Source organism: Spodoptera frugiperda, chromosome 6 (assembly GCF_023101765.2).
Source record: "Spodoptera frugiperda isolate SF20-4 chromosome 6, AGI-APGP_CSIRO_Sfru_2.0, whole genome shotgun sequence".
Taxonomy (NCBI): domain Eukaryota; kingdom Metazoa; phylum Arthropoda; class Insecta; order Lepidoptera; family Noctuidae; genus Spodoptera; species Spodoptera frugiperda.
In genome coordinates, this window is record NC_064217.1 from 12,556,869 (window position 1) to 12,578,850 (window position 21,982).

The 21,982-nt window shown below is 34.7% G+C and overlaps 2 protein-coding genes across 6 annotated transcripts in view; one reads left to right on the forward strand and one right to left on the reverse strand.

Moving 5' to 3' along the window:
* Positions 1-10,164, reverse strand: part of LOC118267685 (zinc finger protein 883-like) — a 115,061-nt gene extending 104,897 nt beyond the window's left edge. Inside the window, exons 1-5 of one of the 2 annotated variants that reach the window (XR_007705353.1) lie at positions 9,781-10,164; positions 8,629-9,697; positions 8,031-8,184; positions 7,312-7,458; positions 4,034-6,958 (exon numbers count right to left, since the gene is read on the reverse strand). Coding sequence is in view for 1 of the 2 variants with exons in the window: in XM_035581806.2 (XP_035437699.1) it covers positions 6,628-6,958; positions 7,312-7,458; positions 8,031-8,184; positions 8,629-9,697; positions 9,781-9,972 (1,893 nt within the window). In the remaining variant the exon portion in view is untranslated. Of the gene's footprint in view, positions 1-2,390; positions 6,959-7,311; positions 7,459-8,030; positions 8,185-8,628; positions 9,698-9,780 lie in introns of those variants that run through there. The other variant, XM_035581806.2, reaches the window with a different exon arrangement.
* A 453-nt stretch (positions 10,165-10,617) lies between these two features.
* The window catches only part of LOC118267677 (pyruvate carboxylase, mitochondrial), a 38,567-nt gene continuing 27,202 nt past the window's right edge, over positions 10,618-21,982 (forward strand). For 2 of the 4 annotated variants that reach the window (XM_050694205.1, XM_050694207.1), the window contains exon 1: positions 10,618-10,771. The gene's annotated coding sequence lies outside the window, so the exon portion shown is untranslated. Of the gene's footprint in view, positions 10,772-13,447; positions 13,601-21,982 lie in introns of those variants that run through there. The other 2 variants (XM_050694204.1, XM_050694206.1) reach the window with 1 other exon arrangement.

Consider the following 21,982-nt stretch of genomic DNA (forward strand, 5'->3'; position numbering starts at 1 on the left):
ATCTAACGCGCGAGTGTCACTTTTAGTTATTAGTGATTATTAAATAAATTATTTTATGTAGGGTAAACTTGCTTAATTCGTACCTGCGCCTAAATCGTACCTCGTCTATATCTCGCATTGGGTAATAGTTACCAGCACCTCTGGTGGCATAAAATGTCAATAATAGTCGGCCATATTGCCATGTGACAAATAAACACCTGTTATGTTGCTCCCGACTAAAATATTGAACAGGTAAGTTTTTTCTTACTTTTTGAGTAATTTTTTCGCATACTTCACAAGAACTGTCTTCCAAGTATACAGTTCATTAGTTGTTTAACTGTTTATTATATATTTATGCGTATATTAGTGAATATATTTCACATAGTAAAGCCGGCTTGTTCGTTGACAGTTTTTTTTGCGGCACATTTGAAATTAATTTGATACTTGTGCCTATTTCGTACTCGCAGCAACTTCTTAAAACGTACCGGTACGATTTAGGAAAACAATTTTTAATTTCACAGTGAATATTAACTACTTGATTATTTTTTAGTTTTTTTTTAATTTATTTGTTTCTAATTATTTTTGTTACTATTTTATGGCAACATGAACATCATCAACATTTTAGCTCGAAATAAAAATAGAAGAAACCAAGAAGAAGACCATATCAAAGAAGCTAAATTTAAAGAAAACGAAACAAGAACAAGATGAAAATGACAGTTGGTATTGCAAAATATGTCAAGAAGACGTAAAAGAAAACATGATTAAATGCAGTAATTGTGAAGTATGGGGACATGAGCTATGTGCAGGAACAACTAAAAAAACAAAACGTTATTATTGCGATAGCTGTCAGGATTTGGCAAAGACCATGCGCTGTATTAATAAGAATTAATCTAGGTACATTAAGATTAAGAAAAAGAGGAGAAGATTATTAAGATTGTGATTTTTAAGACTGTAAACCAATGATAGGATCTCAAAGTACGATTTAAGAATATACTAGTACGATTTAAGATGAATGGTCTTAAATCGTACTTTTTTTAAGTTTTTGTAAATTGTTTATTTCTCAGAAGTTTACAAGATTTATGTTATTTTTTGTTGAAATACTAATAGAACATTAGTGAAATTATAATTACTTAATATAAATAACTGTGTATCATTGTTCATTTCCAAAATTTTTGAGGTTCTCCTTAAGTAGTACGAATTGGGCAAGTTTACCCTAATAGCTCTATATAATACTTGGATTGTAGGGCATCTTTAATCGTAGGCCTCGATACGTAGGTAATTGTGGCCTTACTTGATAATAATATTTTGTTCTAGGTTAGCCAGTGGCGTAGCATACCTTGGCTGAGGGCCCCTTTTTACTTTTTGGTGGGAGAGGAGAAATCTTTCGATGACTTTTCCCGCTCCTTGGGTGAAACGAGAGAGAGTGTCACACTCTTACTAACAAGTATACTTACCGAAACTTCCTTCTTTGGCAAGCACCTGTGTCAAGCGGTAGGCGCATTTCCACACTCCGTGCTACTACTGAGAAATTTTCGAAAAACCGAAAAAAACCCAGCAGTTTTTCGCTCGAGCCTGAAATCGAACCCGAGACCCCTTTCCCGGCAGTCACACTTAAAACCACTAGGTCAACGAGGCAGTCATTGTCATATATACAAATACATAGTATATATTTTCCACATATTATTATGTACCAACCTATATATAAAAGTACCTAGAACTGTTGCATTACTGGGTAGCCCGCTAGTCTGCTACGATTATTGCCTAATGCCCACAAAGTGGCTCGCTACTACATACTAGCTACATTACATTACATACTTACTACATATATTTCTTTACATGTTCCGCGTAACTCGTAACATGGGGTGGGGCGATGTGGAACATAACATAAGACATGCTGTTTACTCATATGTAATGTTAGTTATTTATAAACAAGCATTTGAGTAAGAAATACTTACTCCCTTTTTTAAAGTCCAGTATCACATTTGTAACTTCTTATCTCCGTCTGCGAACACAGGCAACACCAGAGAAGTTATCATAGACATATTAAAAATGTTATTAATGAAAGTTTTTTTAAGGTCGAAAAATCATTTGATGATATGACTTTTCCCATCTTGGGTGAGGCAAGAGGGAGTGTCAGACTCTTACTGACTAAACACCACCCTGTTCCTACTTCTGCTTTTCGAGTCAGAGCCCCGGTAAACCCGCTAGGTAATCCACAGCTCCGGGTCTTTGAAAGTTACAAGTGCGTTTCTGGCCATTTAAAAAGGAGTAGGTAGGTAGGTACATTCCCTTCCTTTTTAGAGGGGTGGGGAATGGTCAATTGGTAATTAGTTCAAGTTCAATACATTCGGTACAAATAACCTAACCTAACCTAGGTTAGGTTATTTGTTTTCTAAATAAATACGACACAATTGGGTGCTAAAATAATGTATTCAAGAACTTATCATAATACATAGTTTTAATAGGGTAATTTCCAGGTAGTCAAATTGAATACTACATATTTTAAAAACATAAAAACGATAGATTTTGTAGAAGATTCTGCGTTGTGATGTGAATGCATCAGTCATACTTATTTATCTCAAAGTAAAAAATATTAAAATCAACGTTAAAATCAAGTCAGTTAAATGAGTGTCCTTAATTAGATACTCCTGTAACTATATTTAGTAATTAAAAAGGAAAATTATTGAGGTAATACCCTATTGTACTTATAACTAAAACTAATGTCTTAAATATATTTCGTTATAAATCTTGTGATATTCAATCCATACACTTACATATATAATATATCGTCATTATTATCATTATGTATAAAAATAATAAAGCTTCTATGTAGCTAATATGAGCTGATCTTTGGGAGTAACAGTCCAATATAAAAATATTGCCTAACTATATTTGACGATGCTAAAACCAGAGTGATCTAGGGCACAAAAATATGTTTCTGAGAAAATTGAGGAAATGCGTTAAGTGTTATTGTTGGAAACGTATGAGCTGTATATTCATTTTTTGGTAAAAATGTAACTTACATCACTCTGGTTTTAGCGTCGTCATTTATGCGTCTGATATTTTTTTTCAGTATCGAAGTGGCCATATTGCGGTATAGTTGAAGATAGCCATGCCCAGTAACCTGTGAAGACCCCAATAGACCTGACTTAGGAGCTACAATTAAGTGGTAATGAAAAAAGAAATGACCTTGTTAGCTATATTCAAAAATATATTTATGTAAAGCAGTACGAAATTAAAACCAAATGAAGATTTATTCGCTCCACGGTATGTGTGGGCCCCCAAACTATATGCCAACTGGACCCCCTCTAGCCTAGTTCGATTCTGAATATTATATAGTTTTAGGCCATCTGATCTAGTCTTATGAGCTACGATATTTAGGAACAGATATTACGGTGGCAAAAGCATTGTTTTTACTATTTTCTATGCATTCACAATTATTAAATGGAGCAGTTTAATTAAATTTCTAATTATAAGCTTTTTTATGGTATAAGCCGGTAAACGAGCAGACGATCACCTAATGTTAAGCAATCAGCGCCGCCCATGGAAACCCGTAGCACTAGAGGCGTTACAAGTGCGTTGCTGGCCTTTTGGGGATTAGGAATTTATGGAATGTAAGGGGAAATCGGGGCTTGGGAAGATAAGGAATGGGGGTAATTGGGCAGGTAACGATAACATAAGACTCGTTATTGAATATATTTCTGTTTTAGCATATTGCTATCTCTCCGAGTTATACCCACTAAGTTTAATATTTGCACTACATTCAGATAGCGAATATAATTCAAATCATTGTTATTTATGAATTTTAAACTTTGATAATTTTTGTAAGTTTTAACCTTTTTTTGTTGGGAGTAAGTCCCGTCCACCCACCGCCTTGGGTGAGGCAAGAGGGAGTGTAAGACTCTTACTAACCCGTTATCTTGTACGCAGCTCCGGATAAGTTGTAATCTTAAATGCATAACCATATATATTACACTAGCTACTTTCACGCGGTTTCACCCGCTCTGCCGAGCAGATCCTATTGATCGTAGCGTGATGATTTATAGCCTATAACCTTCCTCGATAAATTCGCTAGCCAACACAAAAAGAATTATTCAAATCGGACCAGTAGTTCCTGAGATTAGCGCGTTCAAACAAACAAACAAACTCTTCAGCTTTATAATATTAGTATAAGTAGATAATAATATTGTACTGACATTGGTGCAGTTTTCTGATTTCTCCCATACAGCCTGGGTTTGCAAATGTTTTTCAAAATATCAGGAACTAAAATTCCCACTCTCGTATTTCGACCAAACTGTGATATTACACATTATTCGGATCAACTATACTAATAATTTCTTATTGATTAAATATAAAAATACGAATACTCAGTTTAGAATTAAATCGATTAATGAGATTATTATATTATTTTTAGACATTCGAATAGATAGAGTACATCCTATTAGATGCGATAATTTATAATAGATCAGTGCTTGAGAATAGACTGAACCTATTTTTTTTATTAGTATATGGAGGCAAACTTGCAGGTCACCTGTACGAAACGAATCGAGAACGTGTTCGGTGCTCTGATTGGTTGGTTCATTTACGCCGGCCAATCAAAGCGCTGAATGCGCTCTCGATTCATTTTCGTTCGACGTAAAGCAAACTCGTACTAAGGGTACTGATGGTAAGCAAGCCCTTAGACACAAGCAATACCAGAACAGTTACTGCATTGTGTGCCTTTTTATTGAAAAGGAAATAATATATGACATAGATTTACGGGTGATCTGAGATCAGGAATTGGATGGGTTAACCTATCTTATAACTGTTTCTTTGTTTTGTAATATTATCGGCTCTGATCTATCTAAACTTACATTATATGGTTGAATACCTACTTAATTCTTACTCATCAATCTAATCATACAAAAATAAATATCAGTCAAATGTGAGCCCATAGGAAAGATGACAAGAATAAACGATTATTTTTAAATCCGTCAATAATTATTTTAAAAAATCAAGACGTTTTATAAATTTCGATATTACTAATTAATTTCTAATTAGATAAAGCCAATTAAAATAGTCAGTCCTACATAACATCGAAAATTAGTGTTGTAAAAAGAAAAATATTCTATTCAACTTATCGTACTAAACATACATAATTATGCTTGCACATCAGGAACATTTTATGCGATAGGTCGGTAAACGTGCAGACGGATAACTTACATAGATCCATAAATTTCTAGATTGTCGTAGAAACAATAATTCAAAGATTTTATTAGGTTGAAGTCACTTATAAAATATTCATAATTATTTCACAAATTGATTGATTGAGTAACTAAAATTAAAAATGTATTGAAGACAATATGAGATCAGGATACTTTGATGTGCAAGCAATATTGATCTTTATTGGCGTTATTTCTTAAACCATAATATAATAATTTTACTATGACAATTCTCCATTGTTTTCATACATACCATACCACCATACTAAATACATAATACGTTTAAATTTTATTTATAATCATTTTTTTAATTGTAAATCCCCCACCCGATAAAAATCTACCACAAATCGATTGCCAAAAAATATAACAATAAAAACTACAATCAAATCAGCCAATTTTTTTTTTGTTCTTTTTTTTAATTTTATTACTTAACCTACTAAATAAAATTTACAAAAAAATGTCATCTTTCCTTTTGTAGGCTCACTTCAAAGTCTTGTAATAATGGGGCATCAAAAGCAAACATCGATTTTGTCCATCGGTTTCATAATGAAAAAGTATTAGACACGTATTTTTTACCAAATAAAAAGAACTAATTCGTTCATCCACATTTCAGCCATAAGACGTGCATTATTGAGCAATAGGCCTCCTTTAGTGACTGGGTTGGGTAATTCGAGCCAGCCAATCAGAGCGCCGAACGTGCTCTCGTTTCGGTTACTACCTAAAGCAAACTCGTAATAAGCGTACTGGGCGCTATACTCTTAAAACCAATCTCAATGTCAATCCAATAAAATCTCAACAATTATTCAATGTCAAAACTATATAACCCCAATCGTACCTGTTAAAATACCATTCAGAGTACGGAATATAAAACCAAACTCTACTATTTAGTTCATCCAAAATCCACGCAGTACGAATGCAATGGGTGCTAGTGTTGCAACTCAAGACTACAAAATTTTACAATATAAATATCGACGGATCGGAATGGATTCAAGAGTAAGCTCCCTGCATCCAGTGGCACTTTGCGACTTTATTATTTTAAGAGCTAATACGTCCGTTTTCCACCGGACAACGGACCGTTTTTTCTACCGGATTCACGGTAGTCTATAGTAAACAATGAATGTTTGTACTAAATCCGATAAATACACGGTATATTAACTAGTGACAAAAAACGCATGTCTAGGTATAGGCGCTTTTAAAAAAAAGCTAATTACAAGTTTCAAAAATACGTGTCCAATGTTTTCAATTATTTCACAAGTCGCCAGTTTCAATAACACATACATCTGTAGATTTAGTAACTAGACAATACAGATAGAATTTTGACACATTTTTTAATGGAATATCAAAACAATTGCTAGCTACATTAAACTTTAACATTAGGCGCAAATCTATACACAAAGGCTATTAAAACTGACCATAGATGGACATTAAAAAAGAGCTGTTTTCCTATTCATAGTTCACTCTTGTTACCGTCATTTTGAGGTAGTACGGTTATGGAATCGTTATTGTCAACTGGTTGACTCATTTCAACCGGTTGAGTTATGCCAGCTGGCTGATTTATGTCAGCTGGCTGAGTTATGACGACTGGCTGACTTGGGCCAGGTAGCTGACTTATGCCGGCAGGCTGACTATTGGCAACACGCTGACTATTGCTAGCTGACTGACTATTATTATCTGTGTTAGTAAACTTTAATGCTTCAAGGCGGGCAGATAAGAAGTGCTCCGACATGTGTTGCCGAAGTTCTGTCAGCAGTCTGAAGCTTTGTGTGCATTGTACGCATCTGGAAATAAATATAAGGTATAGGTTATTGTGGATCTTTCTAAACAATTATATTGTTTTCAAATTGTCTTGTAACCACTGGTTGACGAATGGGGCCTATCGTATTTCTGCTCACCAGATGGTAGTAGTGTGAACTTCTCGATCTTGTCGTCCTTCGTCCAATAGGGTTTAGCTAGATTTTTGTCATTGAACATTCAATATTTGACAGCAATTGTGATTGAATAAAAAATCTCTTTCTACATTTGCACCATTATCATTTGGTGTGCAAAAATACGGCCTAAATGCTGATATGTCATTAGGATTCACATACAATACTGAAAACTTGCTAACAATAAAAAATAATGTTAGACTTACTTGTACAAGTTAACGCCGAGGTGTGAACGCTTGTGTTTGACCAAGTCATTGCTCTGGGTAAACGCACGATCGCATATCTCACATTTGTAGGGCCTCTCTCCTGTGTGTATTCTATTGTGTCTCTTCAAATGATCTTTGCATGTAAATCTGTATTACAAAAACAAAGGTAAGTATTAAAATGTTGTAAACAGTGCCATCTAGCGGCAAATTAGCTAGTAAGTAGTACCATTTTCTCTTACGAGATGACGCTACGGAACGCTAGTCCATTTTTCTTATCAGTAGATTTTACTTTAATGGCATTTACCATTAGTAAATAATTATAATTAATAGATTGACTAGAAACTACTATTTCGTTATCTTGCTTAGAATTGTGAAGTAACTTTAATATTCATTACATTAAATAGAAATTGAACACATCTAAAAATTAGCAACTCTGGAAAATAATGTCTATAGTTTTTTTTTTAATAAAACCTTGCCCCACACTTCGATTATCTCCTGTATTGTAGACGCATTTACAAACATACAAGTTCACATACACATGACACCCAGACCCGAAACAACAATTAGTGGATCACACTAAGAGTTTCTCCGTGGGGGAAGCGCACCCGCTACACGTTGCACGGCAGTCTGTTGCAAGCCACCGCGCAAACCGTGCAGTCGAGAATATTGGGAGTTAATAATAAGCTATTAATTATTAGGCTAGTAAAACGTATACTTACTTCATAGGACAAGCATCACACTGGTAGCGCCTGACACCCAAGTGTCGGAGCTTGTGTGTGGTCAGAGAGCTGTTCTTGGTGAACGATGCATTGCATTCATCACACGTATACGACTTCACACCGGTGTGGGTTACCACATGGGACTTTAACTCCCCTGAAATATTATAAAATATTTTCTATAGTTTTATTAAGTTACTTTTACAGTTTCTTACTAAAGTTGACAAATTCAAGCATCAAAAATAAGAGTATTATTTTTATCCCATGGGATAGGAAGAAAGGAACAGTAATTTATTTTATTAATTAATGTACCACTGTACAATTGTAATACATACAATTGTACAGAGGCATTACTGCCATAATGTGTAATATAATGAAAGGGCTATGTGAAATCAGAGTCTAATGCCATACTTCTTTGTAGTTGTTACACGCTTGGCAGAGTGGTCATGGTTGTCATATAGGTCTGGTTGCAAGCCCTTACAATAATTCATTGCCGTTCTTCACATGCTGCAGCCTTCCTTGGGTAATGCCTTACACCAGAAGGTAATGAACCTGTGCTGTGAAACTTTGAAAAACCAAAGAAATGTATAATTAGACTTACCTTTACTAACAAACTTCCTGGGACACAAATTACAAGCAAATGATTTCAAACCCTTATGTCTGTTCAAGTGCTGATTCAAATTAGTACTCGAATCAAATGTCTTTCCGCAAGTCGGACATAAATAGGGTCTCCTCTTAGTATGTACCCGTACATGAGTTTTCAAACTTGAGAGATGAGTGAAGGACTTCATACAAACTGGACAGCAGTGCGGCATTATTCCCTTATGCTTATTCATATGATCTGAGTACGCAGATTCCGTTGCATAAGCCTTTTGACATGTAGTACATTTGTACGGCTTGTTGATACCGTGACTCAGTTCATGTCGTTTTAAATGGGACAGCTTTTTGAAAACAATACCGCATATTGTGCAACAGAGCACTCTGTCTTTTGGTGTGTGTTTTCTTTTATGTGCCGATAAAGAGTTTACGGATCTGAATGTTTCAGAACAGATTTCACATTGGAGTGTTTGTGGCTGTTCAGTGTTGTGATTTATCTCAGTATTTACGTCAGAGTCATTCATTTCAGCGTTCATTTCAGTACTTGTTTCAGCATCTGGTGGCTTATCTACAGTGGGCCTATGTGTGAGCATGTGTTCCATATACTTAAAATTGTAATTAAACGTTTCAGAACAAATGATACAAGTGTATGTTTTTTCATGACGCTTTTTATGTTTTTGTAGTTTCTCAACTGATATAAAGTCTTTGCCGCAAACATCACATGTTACCATGAAGTTTGTTGGTTGTTCTTCGAGTTCGGGAACATCTATTATATCTGGTAAATCTGAACTTAGTGCTGACATATTTGAGTATGGGTTTGCTTCCTCTTTTACAGTCATTTCGGAATCACCATCTAAAGTTGCATTTGCATTTTCACTTTGTTGTTGATTATTTTCCCCTTCAACTTCTATTCCAAGATGGTTGTCTTCTGACTTAATGAGGACAGTCTTTACTATATGTTCTTGCAGTTGCTGTTCAGCAAATATAGCTGTGTCTCTAAACTCATGATAATTTAATAGGAAGCTGTAGCAACTGTAGCATATTTTCTTTGGCAGGGGGTCTGCTTTACTGATCTAAAAACAATCATGATTAAACACACCATACAACAACAGTGACATGGTGAAGTTAATGGTACCTAAAACGAGCTCTAACTTACCTCTATTGTGGTACACAAATATATTATTCTAGGTATATCAAATTGATGTGATCCGTCTTGAAATACATCATACATGTTGTCGTCGCCTTGCACATCTCTCAAACAAGTGCGACAACAAGCATCTAGGTTCTTTGTGTTCGTATCATGGACGGCTGTATTTATATTCAGTTCAGTGTCGGAGGTAGAGGCCATTGCAACGCAACACTTTTACTATTTCATATAATTTATTAATTATTATATTGTTGTCAGTGAATTAGAAACTATAATATTTATTCTAAGATTGTTATTGTAATTGAGAAACTAATTGGGATTTATTGTTTTCTTTTTAACACAAAATCAACAAAGTTTTGATAAATTGTTGATTTTCCGTAAGCACAGACACAGACAACCCAGGGAATGTGAAACATAGACTAAATAAATAAATAAATTATAGACGAAGTAGTGTTGTAATAGTGACAAGACCGACAACATGAATGAAATAACGGTTTTAAAATTGAATGTTGTTATTATATTATAACTAGTTTTTATTTTCTATTTTATAGCAATTTTATTTACATATTTTCTAACGTATTTCTTTTTTTAATGTTGAATATAGAAATTTGTTAATAGATTGGTGTATAACACAGGATTTCTTATTAACCTTAATCGTTGGCGTCATAGTTTTGAGAAAAAACTATTTCAAATAATGTAGGTAACTAGTTACTCAATAAGACTAACAATTATAAATTCATTTTTGTTTTATAATTAATGATGTATTGTTTGTAGCAACAACTGATTACCAATTATTAACAACTGTCATGTCGGCTTGTTACGCATGTCAGTTCTTATAAGACTAGAAGGACATCACTAGTAAACCATTCATTTCATTCAGTTCAACTGTCATCTCGTCAAGTTCAACTTGTGTAATCGTTTTTAAAACTCACGCGTGCATAATTTTAAAAATAAAACACGTAACAAAATTCATTACGTCTAGTAGAAATCCATATAACCGGTAAGTTGAAAACTATTTTATAATTCTATATTGTTTTTGTCTTCCAGTACGTATCAAGTAGTTATTAAAACAGACTGTGTAATTTAATACCTGCGCATTTTAATGAAGTAAAACTAATTAATCAATTTTATTATTGTAGTTTTTGGTTGTTGATGTTGATTAATTTTGCAGCAGAAAATTGAAATGTGTTGTTCTTGTATTTAATTACCGGTCCATACTAGCATTGTTTTTTTTTAATAATATTTACTTATAGATTCGGTTTTCCAAAGTTGCATCTCTAATATTATGTAGACACTTATATTTTAAGATTTTTTTTTATAAATTAACTTGTTTGAAAGTTGATTTCTAAAGCCTTTTAAGAACAAGTAAGCACCTAATTAAATAAAAATTAACGTAAAACATAAATATTTACTTACATTGATAATACCATCATAAGCCTTTAAAATTCTCACCCATGCATGCATCCTTGAAGAATTTAACCTTCTCTACTTAAACTCGGTCAAAATACGTCTTTACCAAAACGAGATAAAGTTTAAAATCGAAGTGCATTGGTTTAACTGTGCTACTTTTTTTAATTGTTCGGAATCGCATACATAATAATTCATTACCTACAACTAATTGTGTACACATAAACTATTCAATCACCGTTGCAGTAACTGTGAACATTTACATACTTTACGTCACATGACGTCTTAACAACACAAGTTCGTATTTCTAAAGATCGTCAAATATATGAAAAAAAGATACCTTTCCTAATATTGGTCCACGGACCACTAGTTAGGAACCACTATTTTTTGAGAGGGGAAAATCATCCAATGACTTCTCTCGCCCTTGGCAAGGCGAGAGGGAGTGTCACTCTTACTGATTTTTAAGCCGGAGCTCCGGTAACACGCTAGGTAATTCGCAGCTGGTTATAAACCACTAGCCTGGTGGTCCGCAAAAGACAAAAAATGGCCCGCGAAATGAAAAATACAAATACACAAGACTACAACTCTGTCCAATAAATACCACAGTTAAAGCTAAAATTAAACTTCTATCAAACGAGTCACCTGAGAGCAGCAATTGATTGCAATAATCAAATTTTATGTATGAATGAGAAAATCTGAGTGTTCGCACACTCACATGGAAAAGGTAATAGCAATGGTGGTCCCTGACCTAACTAAAATGATATAAAAGTGGTCCTTAACTAGGAAAAGGTTTGGAAACGTCTGGTAGTGTAGACTGTCAAAAATGTTATGGAAAATACGATTGAACAAGATTTCGATAACCAACTTCGTAAAATAAACGCTTTTTCTGAATTGAACTCCACGATGCCGTTATCAGAATTATATCTACAATAATCTTTACTAGATCCGATATCAACCGCACAGCTGAACAGCAGTGCATGTTTCAAAACAATGACACTTCATTTTTATCATTATCTTTATTCGAAAAACTAAACTTTGTACTGAAAATTGCTAGTACTGCAATTGTTTAACATAATTTGTTTACAAAGTGGATCAACCTTGGGTCTGCAGCACGTGCAATGGAGTCAAATGCATGCCATTATTTGATCATTCTAACAGTAAGCGCGTGATATCTCCCTTTCTCGTGATCTATTTCGGGCATAATGCCAACTATTCATTAAAAGTCAACTAGACAAATTCTATGATTACGGAATTCATTCAATTCCTTCGTCTATTTTTCATTCTTATCGTATTAGACTTTTGTCTCAGATAAAATTTTGGTTTTTCAGAAAAAGAAAGGCCATCATTTTACTGTTTTTTTTTTTTACACAATAAGTACCAATGTACATTGTGAATCTCTGTCTCTGCACTGAAATAAATTCTCGTAAATGTTATCCTGCATCAACTCCTCGTTCTTTTATCCAACACAGTCAAAGATAAAGGATTTATTTTAGTTAATCCACATTGAGGCACATTTAAAACGCCAAAACTGCATCAGCAACCAAAGTTTTTACAAACTTGTCCGCTATTTTCATCAATATGTCACTCATCGGATAAACCTAGAAATCCATTAAGAAACAACAAAACAAATAGACGCTTGCAACTATAAAAGAATGCTCCAGTGCCAACGTTTACACATGTCTGCACAAAAATATATTCGTGCACTCCCATGTGTCCACTACGTGTACGTTATGCTATTTCTGTTCAACATTCCCTTGGCACTGTCTCCTCATTATATTCTTTTAATGGTCCTCCACCCTTTTCTGAATGGAATAATATTTAATGACTGAGTAATAGTTACATTATTGTTTTTATCGCCCTTTAATCTCTTCATTGAACATCATTTATGTTTATTGAATGTGTGAATGGAATATACTTCCTTTTTATGAAAAACATTTCATGTCTGTTACTATTTTGTTTATATAAAAAAATCTACGTCTAACTGGAATGCCCATTATAAGTAATATTTAGTTTAGGCCAACCCGGTTATTCTTCTATTTTCTCCTTTTTATCTAAACTCATTGTGAAACCCCCCAATAATATAACCATGTTATACTCCAACAATTGAACAAATACAAATATTATCTATAGCTACGAATTCCACTGAAATCAGACGCTGACAGCTCCGTGATCCAAAGTCCAATAATCCAGACAAGAGTCCCTACTCCCGAAGATCACGTTTTCAGTATCCTAATTACGTAAGAGATATCACAGCCGTTTATTGCCATTGAACCTAGCTGATAAGCCTGTTTAGAGGTCGCTATGACCTGTATCTATAGTTTCACAAAACCCTACAAATCTTTAGTTGCGTGCCGGCAGCCGGACCGTGTGGACGTGTTTTCTTTTCCCATCTTTGTTTATATTCGGGTGCGAATTTTTGAAGGTAAGTTCTCTTATTTATTTGCGGATTTTTTTTTTAATTGTATTTTACATTTTTTATTTTGTATTTTTTGGGATTTAAATTGAAGTGTCGTGTTGTTTACTTTAATGTAGACGACCTTCGCTCATTAGTAACGTTTATCATTCAAAGTTATCTTGTATACGAGAAGCGAGACAGTAATTGCTCGTCTAATTATATGTATCATTGTACAGCTTCAAGTACAAATTATATTAGAGAGATGAAATTAGAAAATCCATAAATAGCTATTGCAACGATTGCAATTAAAGTGTGAAGGTCGCTTTCTGCAATGACCTGACCATTACGTTGAATTTTTTCTAGTGTAAACTTGACCTTTGTTATAATCTTGGTGACTTTTATTTCACCAGTACAAAATACAACAGATAAAAATATAGATAGTAAATTATTTAGGATTACCATAGCTATAAATCGTAAACACCTTAATTGATAAAGACGAGTAATCAAACGGTACTAATGTATATAAAAAATGTCAGATATCATTATAATGATGAATTTAAAAGATTAGTAGATATAATAACAGTTAGAATTATCGTCGGCCTTTGAACTTAAACCGTGATATTTACCATGTTTAATTATTTTTATGAGCTTCCAATATACTTCACCTATTATAAAATTTTTTTATGAACATAACAGTTTGTCATCCAAAGATTTTGCGTCGCGTCGCTTTTCGATTTAACTTTATCAAAGGGTCATCTTAGTTCCTTGGACCCTCTGTAATAATTGTTTATTAACACATTATAATAATGAATTTAAAAGATTAGTAGATATAATAACAGTTAGAATTATGTTTATTGCGATGCGATAATAGTCGTGTCCTCGTCCCCGTGTCAATGCCTAGAGGGGTCAAAGTCCGATACAACTGGTTTTTTATTCAGATTACCGGTTTTTCAAGTGAAATTACGGTTTTTTATTTACAAAACAAGCTTTTTGCTATTTTCTGAAGTACTAGGTATAATCTAATAAGATTTAATCTTTATGTAAAATGACAAGATTTTTGGAAATATTTGACGCAATAAAATTTTGTAATGTGGTGTTGCTTTATTTTTTCAATAGCCTCAATAAAAAATAAATCTTTAAAGTATCTCTAATAAAATTTAAATCGTTCTATCTTGCAATAATCAATTTAAAAGGGCACAATTATCTTAAAAAAATCGTTAACTATTTCAAATTCTCTGCACTGCAGCAGGAAAATTAAAAAAAACAACAAATATGACCCAGTTTAGTCGATCATGTGACTTGTTCGTTAATCTTTATTAGCATAACGACAACAAAACAGGTACGGGTTTAATGACCGGCATTGGCACTCGCGAGTGTTGCCAAACAACTGTTTCTAGTAAAACTTAACGCCAGTTGAAAATATAATTTTTCAACACGAATAAATGCTCAAGAATTGTTTGGTTTGTGTCTGTAATAGAGTTTAATTACAAGCTTTTTGGCAAGCTTCAACTTGTCCATCGGTAATTTTAGAGTTCCGTAAGAGTTACAATGGAACATCGTACTACCAAAATATATTTTATTTTGCCGGAGTCTGTTTCCTGATGAGTATAACCTGAGTGTCTTCAGGGCCCTAGTGAAAAGGTTGTTTATGGGCAGACGTGCTCCATCGTAGGCCACATCATCACTTACCACTAAACGAGACAGCGGCTAAAAATCGACCGATCATTTATAGAAAAAACTAAAAAGTAAAGGAAAGTTTCGGCGTCTTATAAAATTAATTTGTATATTACCATTTTTAAAACTCATTTCACTTCAAACTGGTTTAAAACAAAGCCTTCAAGTAGACCTATACTTAGGTTCTAATAAAATTTAAGTTATAGGTTCTCTCAAATCTGTATACAGCTGAGCCAATATCGAGCGTTTGGTTCTGTGACCTTAGCTTAGACCGCTAGACGTTTAATAACGCCATGCTGTTAATTAAATTTGACGCCAGACTATGAATCCCATTTACGTAATTGACTTGTCTTGCTACAAAAGTTTATTGCTCTAATTTTTCTATCCGATAGGTATAATCCCCGCCTATAAAAATCCTCACTTGGCTTCACCCGTATATACTTAAATAAAAACATTAATATTTTTTTAAATACTATTAAAACAATGTTACCTGTTATTACTTAAGTAGATTAAGTACTTTTGCGGTGCCCAAAAGGGCCCGCAGTTGGGGCATATTACTTTGTTAAAATTGTAGACCACACTGTATACACTATAGATGCATTACAGTGATTTGATTTTGATTTGATTTCAAGAAATACGTAAACACTTACTGATGTTAGATGTCCATAAAACACAGCTCACATTTACATTTCAGTAACAATTTGGGAATAAAATGTACAGAACCTCTGAATTTCCAAGCAATTATTATGACTAATGTTTTGTTTTTTTGACACAATTCTGAATGTCGTCACATCGGATCTTTAACGTAAGTTGTTTACATATTGCATAGCTTATCTCTTTAGATTCCTGCCCAAATATAACATTATACTTGCATCATAGTAGCCTATACCTTCTGATGTAATAGCTACTACGTATTTGACATCGCATTACCCCAATTCGAAGAGTAAAGCAGGCAAGGTTTATGAAATTATGTGGTCTATTCTCTATAAATCTCCCTGTTGATTTTCGATCAGCTGTAGCCATTCTGTTTAACTAGTCTAGTCCACTATGCAGGAGATATTATAGTGCACAAGTATGCGCCAATACAAGTGCCCTCTCTACGAGTAAGTACTTATTCCCTCAATCTCAGAACCCAACAGCTTTACGTGCTTGGTGGGTGAAACACCACTGAATTCCTAACCAGGTTGAATGATGACATTTTAATCAGAAAATGCCATTATCACTTTTTGGCCGACGCGGAAATAGACACCCGCATCACGTTGCACAGCAGTTGGTGCATACTGTTAATGACAATTTCACACACGACTTGGACACAATAGTCGCTTATCCTTAAAATTAAGCATCTAGTCAGTCAGTCATTCTTTTGTTTTTGTTTTGTTGTTAACAGCGACAGTTAACAAAGTAACGTTAATTAGAAAATTTACCTATTCTTTGCACGTGTCGCATGTATTCACATACATAGAACATCACTATAGCTCTTACGTAAATCCGTTTAGAATAAAATTGTAGTATACAGCGAATCGTCCCTGATTTATCGACTTGAAATCTCATGTCTAGACTGCCAGGCACTTAAGCCTCTTTGCCTAGCCTAGCTTACTCATCTACGTGCGTAAGTATAGCTTATAATCCTCGTAGGCGTTTTCGTGCTAAGAGCTATCGATCAAAACCCATTTCTGTGGACTCATTCGATACTTACATACGTAGGTAGTTACAAATTGTAATGATTTGTGTGCTTCGTTTAGGGTGTGTCACGTGAGCAAATATTTTGTCAACCGATTGGTTAATCCGTCATGATTTGACGTCTTGTTGTGCTTACCTAGTTACCTATCTATATGTCAATAACTATTGTACCTACATGTGTATATGTATAGCTCAATGAATACGAATTTTGTGATAGTAATTGCTATGGAGGAAACTGAACACTGATGCTTCTTTCATAAGACTTTTTTTCTAGGGCTCTTTTTCCAAAGAAGAACCGTAACTGCCTGTCAGCCAGCGCAATACCACCCTAGACGTAAATTAATTTTAAATACCTACACACGAATAATAGGGTAGAAGTAAAAGACTAATTTCTATTTTAATGCTTATAGCGTCTTATAGATTATTTTAAAACATTCGACACGTATTTAGAAAAAAATATTTTTTAAAAAACAAACGTATCTAATATTTTTTCATTAGGTTCCTAAATGACGGACTAAATAGATTTTTAATTTTCGTACCCCGTCATCATCCCTATTAACTTTGAAATTACTTTTCTCAAAAATTATATGCCTTAGAAGGACTCAGTGATCAACTGGGCGGCAATAAACTGGGCCACGTGGACCAGTTGTACAAAATTAATTATGCCTACTATTTTTGTGGCCAACTGGGCCGAACGCACTTTGGTCTCGCGGACAAGATTTTATTATTTAATTTGCTGTGGTTAAGTGGGCCGCAAGTATCCAATACAGGCAGATACAGAGGTTTCAGTAATTTCAAATATTTACCTTGTGGGAACCATTTTGTTTTACTTATATACAGTATCTACAGCCGTTACGAAAGTAAAGTGCGCTTTCTTCCTTTGTCTTGTGCACTCTTTATATTTTGTTGTCGTTATATTTTGTTCTCTGCGGCGGTGGTCCGCAGAGAACACCACTACCTTAAGCTATAACAGGTATAACGTTACGTATTAGAAACATCAATCTCTTTTAACTTCAAAAAAGACAATCGCCAACCGCTACCTCCTATCACTAACCACCGCAAATCAACGCACAAATCCAGCCTGAGGCAGAAAATTTGATGATGCTGCGATGGACTACTGGCCAGTGCTTGTTACATTAAGATACACGGTGTCAGCCACCCTGGTCCCACTTCCTGGTCGCACGCAACTAGCGACAACACGCAGGCAGTAGTGAGTCATTTTGTATTGCACTACACTGGTCACTGTTTCCATCCCACACTCATGCTGAGCTGTGTCACTTAAGCCCCAGCACCTCCACACACACACCTGTTAATTCGATACATTTCACGTGTCTGCATGAGCTACCTGCTGACTTTATTTATTCGTTTATTTATTGAACTGTTAGCGAACTTTTGATTTGCACAAATCTGTACAATTGCGCAGGAGTGTTGAGTTGCACGGGCGCAGAGCAGCAGTAGTTGATGCAAATATTGAGGTAGATGCGGTGAGCAGCCCAGCACTGCAGCTTACCTAGTAGCACCGCATGCCAGCACCCTGCAGACACTCACTAGTCGCGCGGCTACGTGTCAGACACCACGGTCGGGGACGGGCGCAGCGCAGCGCCGACACTACTAGACAAGCACTGGCCAGTAGTCCATCGCAGCATCATCAATTTATTTCTGCCTCAGGCTGGATGGTGTGCGTTGATTTGCGGTGGTTTGTGATAGGAGGTAGCGGTTGGCGATTGTCTTTTTTGAAGTTAAAAGAGAATGTTTCATAATACGTAACGTTATACCTATAGCTTAAGGTAGTGGTTGTTCATTGCGGACCACCGTTCAGAGAACAAAATATAACGACAACAAAATATAAAGAAACGCACGACAAAGGAAGAAAGCGACTTTACTTTTAACGGCTGTAGATACTGTATATAAGTAAAACAAAATGGTTCCACAAGGTAAATATTTGAAATTACTGAAACACTCTGTAAGCCTTACTGGATACTTGCGGCCCACTTAACCAAGCAAATTAAATAATAAAATCTTGTAGACCAAAGTGCGTTCGGCCCAGTTGGCCACTAATAGTAGGCATAATTAATTTTGTACAACTATCACGTGGCCCAGTTTAATTGCCGCCCAGTTGATCATGAGTCCTTAGAAGGTAGGTACACAGCTCCAAATACTTCGACAATATCCTAATAAAAAATCATGTTTCGGTAATGTATCCTTTAAAAAATTCATACTACCATTTCGAGTGCTTTATTTAATATCTGTTACATATTATCAGTATATAAGTACTTAGTATACATAATATACGGAATATAATCAATGTATGAAACAAATGAAAAAGAATCCTTGTAACAATGATTGCCAATTGATTTGCTTCTTTGCTGAAAACAATTGTAGGAAGCCCGAACAATGCTTTATTAATCTAACATGCATGTCGTATCAACTATTTTTCTATACTATACAAAATACAGGTACTTACTACTTAGGTACTTACTTTTAATTAGTAGTGGTTTGTATACAAACCACTACTAATGTACAATGTAGTTTGTAAAACAACTACGTCTCGCCTTTTATCCCCAAAGGGTGCACATTGCTGCACGTATTGCCGCTAAACAATGTAACCAACGTACATAAGTCCCAAGTAATAGGGGGTAATAGTTTGAAAACTAATAAAAATCATAACCTTATAGCTGTGTGTCGTTGTGTCAATGAGATTACCGGAGGCCAAATTGCCCCCCATCCAAATCTTCCCTATCCCCAATTCCCCAGCAACTTTAAAATTCCTAACCCACCAAAGGCCGCCAACGCACTTGTAATGCTTCTGATGTTTCGGGTGTCCATGGGCGGCGGCGCTTACTTACCATCAGGTGATCCGTCTGCTCGTTTACCAGCTACATGATAAAAAAAAAACTTCTCTTCGTCTTCGTTTTTTAAATGCTAACTCCATTGCTAAACAAATAAGGTATCCTTTTGAATACCCTCTTATAACCGTAACCTCGTTTATGTTATAATACCAGACCGGAAAATTGTTTCCTTTCATACTAACTATTCACGAATAATCTAGATCTAGTCTCATAATAATAGGTTCAGAGATTTTTGACACCAAATTCAGGTCTTTGACCTTAAGATTTTACAATAAACGAATAAAGTATTAGAAACTCCATGTGTCTGGCTTCAATGCCATCGTGATTATGTTTTATTAGTGCGCTACGTGTTGACTTTTTAATATCTTAACATTATCGTAGAACCAGCACGTTGAAAAAATTACCTTCAAGAAAAGAGCGTATTCCTGCCTTTTCAAAGGCCGACAACACATCTGTAATTCCTCTGGTGTTGCGAGTGTCCATGGGCTGCGCTTACCATCAGGTGATCCATCAGCTTATTTGGTTCTCATTCCATAAAAACACAAAATTATTAATGATTATAGTTACTATTATCCTCCATTCTTCTTTCTTTTTAGTCATCCACATGTCTTCTTCATCTTTCCTTTGAAAAACATTGTATTCATAATTTCCTTCTACAGAAAAATCTATACAATACATACGTACCTACAAACTAGATATACCTAAGTTGTTATTTACTTATCCATTGTATTTATTACGTAGCTTAAAAACAGTCAGAGAATCACGCAGCCGGAACGAGTTTACTAGTAAATACACCTAAGTAATCATTTCAGAATATAATTATCTAGACGTCGAGTTTATTGCACTCGAAGATAAGAAGCATCCATTAGATTTAGACATTACTACCTGAAGTTATCAGTAAGCATAATTTTGATGTATATCTTTCGCGTAATGTCTGTAAGTGGAAGTGGGGAGCTGTGACGTCACAAGTCTGGGGGCATAGATAATATAGGAAAATGGACGTCAAAAGACCGGTCCGTTTATAATGTTGAAGTGTTTATTTTATTCAACTCACTGTGTTTGACAATGGTGAAATGAATGAGGTTGTTTGAACACGTATTTTCTTCGTTCATTCTATTTGGTATATACCTAAGAACTAAGACAATATGCGCAGTTAGATATTTCTAAGTATTCTACGAACAGTCTAAAACTAGGACCAGACAGACTAGGATGTTAATTTCCGCCGTTAAACACAAGTGTATTTCTCTAATATGAAAACACTAGCTTCTACCAGCGGCTTGGCCCGCATTCCTGTGAGATAATAAGTATCATATCACCCAAGTCAGCTCAGCCCTGTCTGTATACCAAAACTCATCAAAATCCGTTCAGTAGTATCAGCGTGATTGATGGACAAACATCCAAACAAACAAACTATCTTAAATTAGAGTCCCGATTGGGACCACAATATTTACCGGACAGTTTTCAAACAGATATACCTAAAGTTGTAATTAATAGTTACAAAATTAAAAGTACACAAACCTCTAATAAGGTTCCGCTCCAAGTATTTGACGGTATTCAGAAGGTATGAGGTTTAAGCAATAACGGGTTAAGAAAGAACCGTATTAATGATAATTAGTATACAAGCCTCAGAATCATTACATTCATTTACGGACGATCTTCCTTAATTAAATACCTACCATAAAAGTTACAGAAGATAATCCTAGTGTAATTAATATATCCCTAATTAACGACAGTATACGATAGACATTTAACATTTTTTTAATTAGACTTTATGCATAAGCATAAAGTGTAATTTAAATCTTATTATTATTAGTAATATAAGTTACACTAATTTTATTTTCAATTTGTTCAGCCAAAGAGGCACAATTAACTCTCTTAGAAGTACCAAAAGGGTGTCCAAATTCCGAAGCGTAACTAGTTCCTAAACCTGCTCAGAGAAAGATGAAAAAGAAAGCTCATGTTACTTAATATGTTACGTCACAAAATTAAGAAATATGTAACGTAGATACGATTAAAAGATCGACTTGTCATAAGCAGAAACTTGTCAATAAATCTTATAAAAGCTGATAGCAAAATTGTGAAAGGATCATTGATGAACAAGATGTAGGTAATAAAGTGTTGTCTTAAAATCGTAAATCGTGCTCTATTGGTTTTACATATCCGTGCCGTTATAATATAAAACTACGGACAGTAAGAATAGAATATG